The following is a 7,984-nucleotide window of genomic DNA, read 5'->3' as shown; positions in this document are numbered from 1 at the left end:
GTCTCTCTTGGGTTGGTATCTGTGTTATTTCAACTCAACTACATGTGACAGTAGCAGTGACCACTGGTCATGTAACCAGCAAGGTCTATCCATGACACGGAGTGAACATTTTATAGGAAATATAGCATTTTATAGGAAGAAGTTTGGAAGGAAAGGGATTGCCTGACGGTGTTGGAATCTGGAGTGTGGCCAAGGAAAAGTGCTCCAATTTAAATCTTAGGACCTGTGTTCTAGGCATCGTGCTCTTGCTTAACAAACTGCAACCCTGAGCAAGCCTTAAAAACAAGATGGCGTCTAAGTTCTAGAATCCTGTTTTATTACTATGATTATTAAAAGGAAAGGTGTGTAACAGGAGAGATTTTGCTTGGAGGAAATGGTGACTGCAAGTTGTCAAAGTACTTTTGCAGGGGTGGGGAGTTGGCAGCTGAGGGAAGTCATCCTCTTTTTGAGATGGCCTAATCTCCGTCAGGCCTTGCCTAACCAGTCAGAAAACAATTCCACCTTACCTGGAGAGCACCGAAGTCTCAGAGCCCAGGCCAGGGGCATTGGGATGGAGAGTGGTGGAAATGTCTAGGAAAGTTCTCATTACACTAAGGCTCACCGAGTAGGCATTTCCCAGAAGCATGTTTGAAGTGTGGGAACCCATGACTGGCCCTTTTTTCCATTGGTGAAACAAGGTAAAATGACTTTCAATTTAACATGAGTAATTATATTTCAGTATCAGCAGAAAGTAACAAAAATGTAATTTTACAGAGTAAATACTAAAAAAAGAAAGGTATTTTGAATTGTAATTTAAAAACTTAGAGCTGAATTGGATTATTTATTGTGTCTTCATCCTCAATAATGAACCCACATTGTTGAAGATCTGGTTTAGGGTGGGAACTGTTAATATTTTTTTCTTCTGCCAATGTCCAATATTCAAAGAATACTCAGGTGCTTTCAAAGATTTGGTAAATAGAACTATATCTTCTCTGAGTGCATCCTTGGGGTAGGACTTATAAAAACTTAGTTTTACAAGCTGGAAAAACATCTTGTTTCAACATCCTGGTTTTGTAGATAAAGAATCATAAAGAATCCAAGATTTTGAGTGACTTTACTAAGGTCTCTCTACTGGTAATAAGAGAAAAGAGACTAAGAAACGTGGTTCTTTAGGATGACATCACACTGTTAGATTAGCAGAGACATTTATCAATGAATGTTGACAAAAAAAGATAGATTCTGACAATGAATTATTTTTCTATGATTTCCATCTATGAGAGCTGGTTTAAATCAACCATTTCTACGGATGACAAAAGGAAGGAGTCTTGTATAGTCTGAAAGAAAAGCAGAACTTTGTCTTACTGATTTGGTTTATTTTTAGTCATTTATTTTGAATTTCAAGTTGCATTTAAAGAGAGCATGATGGAATCTCCCTGCCATTTCCCTTTCTATCTCTTCCCCCTCTTCCTTATTTTGGATTAGCTTCTGCATATCAGATAAAACATTCAACTTTTAGCTTTCTGGGTCTGGCTTATTTCGTTTAGTATTATAGCCTCCAGGTCTATCCATTTATGATCAAATGCCGTAATTTCATGCTTTATGGCTGAGTAATACTGCATTGTGTATAAAACCCACATTTTCTTTATCCATTCACCTGTTGAAGAGCCCCTTGTTTGGTTCCATAGCTTGGCTATTATGAATTGTGCTGCTATAAATATTGATTTGGCCATATCCAAATAGTATGCTGATTTTAGCTATTTTGGATATATATAAAGAGGAGTTGGATAGCTGGGTCATATGGTGGTTCCATTCCTACATTTTTGAGAAATCTCCATTCTGTGCTGTTATAATGTTTGCACTAATTCTCTGCTGCTCCAGAGTGGCTATACTAATTTGCAGTCCCACCAACAGTGTATGGGTGTGTCTCTCCCACATCCTCAACAGCATTTATTATTATTTGTATTCATAAAAATTGCCATTCTGACTTGAGTGAGATGAAATCTCAATGTAATTTTGATTGGCATTTCCCTGATTGCTAGAGATGTGGAACATTTTTTTCATATATTTGTTGGCCAATTGTATTTCTTCTATTGACAAGTGTTTTGTTTAGTTATTCTGTCCCATTTTTAATCGGATTATTTGTTCTTTTGGTGTCAAGTTTTTAAAGTTCTCTATATATTCCGAGGGGCAGGTGTCAAAGATCTTCTTCTGTGCTGTAGGCTCTCTCTTCACACTCTTGTTTCCTTTGTTATGAAGAAGCTTTTTAATTTTATGCCATCCCTCTTACTGATTTTTGGTTTAATTTCTTGTATGTTGGGGGTCTTGTTAAGGAAGTTGGTTCCTGTGCCAACAAGTTTGAGTGTTTGTTGGGTCTATATTTTCTTCCAGAAATTCAGAGTTTGTCGTCTAATTCCTAGGTCTCTGATTCACTTTGAGTTGATTTTTGTGCAGGGTGAGAGATAGAGGTCAAGTTTCATTCTTCTACTTATAGACATCCAATTCTCCTAACACCATTTGTTGAAAAGGCTACAGTGGTGGACTAGATGAAGGGGACTAAGGGGGAGGGATAAGACATGGGAGAATGGAAGGACAGCTGAATGAATCTGACCTAATTTTGCTATGTACATATATGGATATACCACAGTGAATCTCACCATCATGTCTATCCATAAGAAACTAACTCAAAAACAAAACAAAACTACCAAAGTAAATAGCAAAAAGATCAGTATAGTAGAGGGAAAGGAACACAGGGAGTGGGGAGGGAAGGAAAAGGGGAAATACTGTAAACTGAATTAGATCAAATTATATTCCATGATTTTATGTCAAAATGAATCCTAATGTTATATATAACTAAAAAGAACCAATTTTAAAATAAAGCATGAGATTTTTATGTTTAATGGGATCTTTATAAAGGCACTCATGTTAACTTCTCAAAGTTCTTTCCAAGTTTTCATTCCTATTAAAAAAAAAGTTTACTTGCTACTCTTTTTAGTCAGAAAGGAAACTAAAATTGGGTGAATTTAGACTGTGAAATTAGTGGATGAATTGTCTGGGAATCAGTTTCTTTTCAACATCCCAAATAAGAAGGACTTATAGATGGACACCATCTGTTGACTGATATCTGTCAACTAATGAATGGGTAAACAACATGTGGTATATCTATACAATGGAATACTAGTCAGTCACAAAAAGAAATGAAATACTTATACATGAAACAACATGGTTGATCCCTGAAAACTGTTAAATGAAAGAAGCCAGACACAAAAGGACACAAATTCTATAATCCTATTTATATGACATGCCCAGAATAGGCAAATCCACAGAGATCTGAGGTAGTTTCCACTGGGGCTGTGACAAGGAAAGGGTGGAGACAGGCTGCTGATGGGCATGGGGTTTGTTTTTCCAATGGTGAAAATGTTATGGAACCACATGGTGGGAATATTTGTATAATGTTTAAAGCGCTACTGAAGTATACACTTGAAAACTGTGTGCATGACCACATTGAATTTTGTGATGTGTGTTCTACCACAAATTATAAGAAAAGGGGATTGAATCAGTGAAGCTTCAGTATAGCATCCCTCTCCGTGATCTATGATTTGTGAATAGGACCAAGCCTTGAGATTCAAGGACATTCATTATCTTGGAAGTTAATGGTTTCTAAGATTTGGATTTCATATACAGGATTTGGGGGTAAAGGAAGGGCCAGGGTTTATGCGCAGATATCCCAGAGACTCCTGTTACTTCTACTACAAAGACTCTGCCTTTTAGTTTAAGAGTGAACAATCTTGGAAGGTCTCAGGCTCTTTTCTTTTTTACTCTATGCAGACAAATCACTAGATTGATTACAAATAGAAAGGTTTAAACCAAGCCTTAATTTATCTGGACTCCTCAACTGTCATGTAGGCAGGTGAGGCGCATACCCTCACCTGTTGGTCAGACCTGTTCCTCCTCCACTGGTCCTGCCCCTCTCTAGCCCTGAAGGGCCCATCCCCCACTCTAACATAAGGAGCTTGTGTTTTGTTCCTTGGTCTCTTGCTGAACTTTCTTTTTGACAATTCTTACACATTCAGTCCACTGTGAGAGACCTTCATTTTAGCAGCAGGGTTACTTGGTGACAGAGGTTATTCATTTGTGCTTTGAAATTGGATGTAAGAAAAAAAATTGTTGTACACTTTCTTCGTGGCATGATTCTAATAGTCTTTGTTTCTTCATTTCTTAACACACACACACACACACAACATGCACACATAAATATAATGGTTGTTCTTGCTCTGGCAGTGATTTTCCCCCAGATATAAAAGTTATATTGGCTGTTATTGGCTACATTAAGAAACCTCCAAAGATTGGTTGATCTTCTAAGAGAATATTTATTTTTATTTAAAAATATGACACATCAAAGTGAAGCAGTTACATTAAAAAAAAATAAGAAGACCTAAAACCTTTTCCTAGAATTGGAGGAAGGGATTTGCTTTTAGTTCACACTCACTCTTGATGCCAGGAATAAGAACCATCATCATTTTCCTCCTTTGTGGGCACTGAGTACAAATATGAAAAATTTTACTTATAAACCAGTGAAGTGTTAGGACTTTAATTTTATTTAGAAATTAAAACTCCCCCAGTAAAATACCTTTTCTTCATTTTGTTCTGCATCTTGTGAAATCCTGAATTCAGGGATGTTATTACATTTACTGGATTTGCTGCTTCCGTTCAACTCCAATGTGGTTTAGAAAAAAAAAAATTTTTTTTTCTCCTCTGTTTCTCATAGATTTCTCAACAGAATAATTTTCTAGGAGATACTTGATTCATTTGGGGGAATTTGGGAATTTGGGGAAATTTTTCTTATTGGTTTTTCATGTTCATAATAAAGGATTTCTGACAAAAATTTAAAATACCCTATGGAGACCAGCTTATTGTACAATAACGATTTATTGTATGTAATGAACAACCATCTGTAGACTGATCATGAAAATAAAGACCAACACAAATGTGGGAGTTCCTCATTTTCTAAAGAAATATATCTTTATTGACTTTTTCCATTTTCTTACAAAGCAGTTAAAAAAACCTCATTCCTGCCCTAGCATGCTATTCAATGTTAGGATGACTGCCCCCTTAAGAGACTGTTGGTGGAGCTGTCTTAAGGTTTTCCTAAGCACCACAGAAGAGCAACATCGCTTGGTCCCATTTTTACAGGATAGAATCCAAGATTCACCGGATAATGTATGCTTAGCTCTCTTGAATAAGACCAGTTTAGTGAATTAATGTTTGAAGAAGACCAGTTTAGTGGATTAATGTCTAATTTACACACATTAATACAGACAAACCTTGAATCTTTACAGATTAAATGCCCACTTTATACCATGGTGTAATTGTGTGAATTATGGGTGAGTGTACAGTATATAGATGTATATGTATATGTACTAGATATATCTATAAATAAAATAGTGCTTTAAGGTAACAATATTCTTTGGTTGATTTAAATGCCTGTGGTAGACTCTGGTAAAAGGCTAAAAGGCAAATGGCCCCACTATAATTGTCAATCTTAACACTGAGCTTGTGCGGAAGGTCCCTATACTGTTGACTGTCAGCATTTCCAGGTCCACGATGTATTCTCTTGGTCCTGTTAGTGACTTCACGAGCACTAGCATGGCACTTACAGGACTTGTTTGCTAAAATAAAAAGAAGAAAGAAGAGGGAGAGAATTAGTTTTCTTGGAATAGAGTTTCTCTTATTATACCTCCAATGAGAATTAGGGGATAATTAAGTACTAGATAGATAAGAAGTGGGATAAAAGAACTACGACTTATCCCTTCCTGATTCCAAACCTTCTTCATAGTTATCCTTGGACCTAGCTCCAAGTTTCAAGGAGTTGCTTTTCAAATAGTTTTTCTTTTCTATTCCTCCCTTTCTGTGAATGTTTCTTAAACCCTTGAGCAGTTTCAGCTATTATAGAGTCCAGAGCTTGGAATCAGATCATTTTTGAACTGGTAAACTAAGCTGTAATTTTTCATTTTCTTGACATTGTGCATCTATTTACATTCTAGTGGGTGAAGAGAGAGGGAAACAGTTAATTTCAATAGAATGTTGCAAATATTAAGGAATATGGGGATACTCAGGGTGTGTGCAGACAGGTGCAAATACACGGGAAAAAGAGGAGGAATCCTAAAATATTAAGGAAAGGCTTTGGAATACCCAGGGAGAGTCCCCAGGGATAAGCGGAAGTTCTGTAAAGCATCATGTTCAGAAGAACTCAATGCAGTTTAATTTTCATGAAAAATGTGACAGGTGTTGGAAAGAGGAGAGAGATGATATTGGTGGGGTGGGTAAGCAGATGGTGAATCTGAATGACAAAGGATACAGAGAGAGATTCAGATTTAGCAATCACCTCAAGGGGTGGACATAAAACCAAGGGAGAGAATGTGGATGTAGTAAAGCCAGAGTTCTAGGAGAGGATGACACTGAAGGAGTAGGTAGAGGAGAAACCAAATAAAGAAGCTGAGAAGAAATAAATGATTAAGTGGGGGAACAGATGAGTGGCCATTTGTGTTCACCAGAGCGGAGGAGGATGAGGATTCTGGAATTTTAAAGTGCCTCTTGGATTTAATGTATGGAGGTCATTAGTGGCTTTTTTTCCCCATATCAGCTTCCATATGGTAGTGGGAACAGAAGACAGGAGTGACCAGGAAGTGATAAAGCACAGACCATGATTACAGACTGCATTTAAACAAGCTAGGTCTGGCAAGGGAGAGGAAAGGTAGGGTAAAATCCAGAGGGAAAAACATGTTGAATATGTAGAAAGTAGAGGGGAGTCTGTTAAAATAAGACCCTGGAGGAGATAAAATGAAAAATACACGTGCTGGATGGATCTTGATTGACAGAAGTGAAACCTTGTTTTTGGAAACTTGATGGAGAATCCAGAGACTTAAGTTGCAGTGAGTGGCATGGGAAGTACAGCTAACTCATACCTATTTGATGTCAGTGGTTTCAGAGGAGTAGGAGGTGAGGTCACCTACTGAAAATGAAGAGTGCAAGGACTTGAAGAATATGGGGACATTTGAGACCAGGGAATTAAGAAAAATAACAGAATTGTTGAGCATACTGAACACCCATCTGAAATAGGAGACCAGAATTTTACAGGATTACTAGTCCATACAAGCTGGGTATGAAAATATATATGGATTTATGGGATTGATGTGGGGCTGCCAGATGGAGGATTGATGTGTTGGTGACAGGGTAGTTTAAGTGTCCACCAAGTAGCTGATAGACTGGAAGGGGACAGGGGATTGGAGGATCAGGGAACTAGCATCACTTTGAGAGTGAAAAGCACTGTGTGACGAGATAAGTGAAAGGGCTCTGGACTAACAGGATTGAGAGACTCCCAGGAGCCACCGTACAGGGATTTCTGTCAGCACATAGAGGGCAGAAGCTCGGCTCAGAGGGCACAGCTCCGCCTATTGGAAGAGAAGAAAATGGGATTCAGCCATTGAACAGGGGATGCCAGCATGGCAGAGATCTGATGTCATCGGAGAGCGGCCTAGGAGAAAACTTCATCGGTGCCAGCGGCAACGGAAACAGTTGGTCCCCTGGTAGGGAGGGTGAGTCACATATACCCGAGTCTCTCTCGCTTTGTCGTCCAGCCAGAGGGAAGGAGCGGGGCCGCCGCCCACGCCCGCAAGGTAGGCAGACCTGCGACCAACCTGCAGATCAGGCCCAGTGGTCTGCAGGCGTGGTAGGAGGGGCAGGGCAGAGCCACCGCACGCGCCGGCAAGGTAAGCAGACCGGCGACAGACCTGCGGATCAGGCCCAGCGGCCTGCCAGCGTGGTACACACTTCACCCCAACTGGAGTAGGGGCGGGGAAGAGCAGAGCCTTCGCCCACGCCCAGATCAGGCCCAGCGGCCCGCCTGTGTGGTGGTCAAGTGACCCCAATTGGAGTGGGGGCAGAGCGGAACTGACACCTGTGCCCGCAAGGTGGGCAGACCTGCGACCAACCTGCAGATCAGGCCTAG

General features: G+C 39.5%; 1 protein-coding gene across 3 annotated transcripts in view; it reads right to left on the bottom strand.

Annotated features, from left to right (window-relative positions):
* Positions 1–4,966: 4,966 nt before the first annotated feature.
* Positions 4,967–7,984, bottom strand: part of Efemp1 (EGF containing fibulin extracellular matrix protein 1) — a 58,996-nt gene continuing 55,978 nt past the window's right edge. For all 3 annotated transcript variants that reach the window (XM_015479653.2, XM_048804310.1, XM_048804309.1), the window contains exon 11: positions 4,967–5,645. In XM_015479653.2, coding sequence (XP_015335139.1) covers positions 5,484–5,645 — 162 coding nt within the window. In that variant the 3' untranslated portion in view covers positions 4,967–5,483. The remainder of the gene's footprint in view (positions 5,646–7,984) is intronic.

Source organism: Marmota marmota, unplaced genomic scaffold (genome assembly GCF_001458135.2).
Source record: "Marmota marmota marmota unplaced genomic scaffold, marMar, whole genome shotgun sequence".
Classification (NCBI taxonomy): domain Eukaryota; kingdom Metazoa; phylum Chordata; class Mammalia; order Rodentia; family Sciuridae; genus Marmota; species Marmota marmota.
This window is presented reverse-complemented; position numbering and strand designations above follow the sequence as displayed.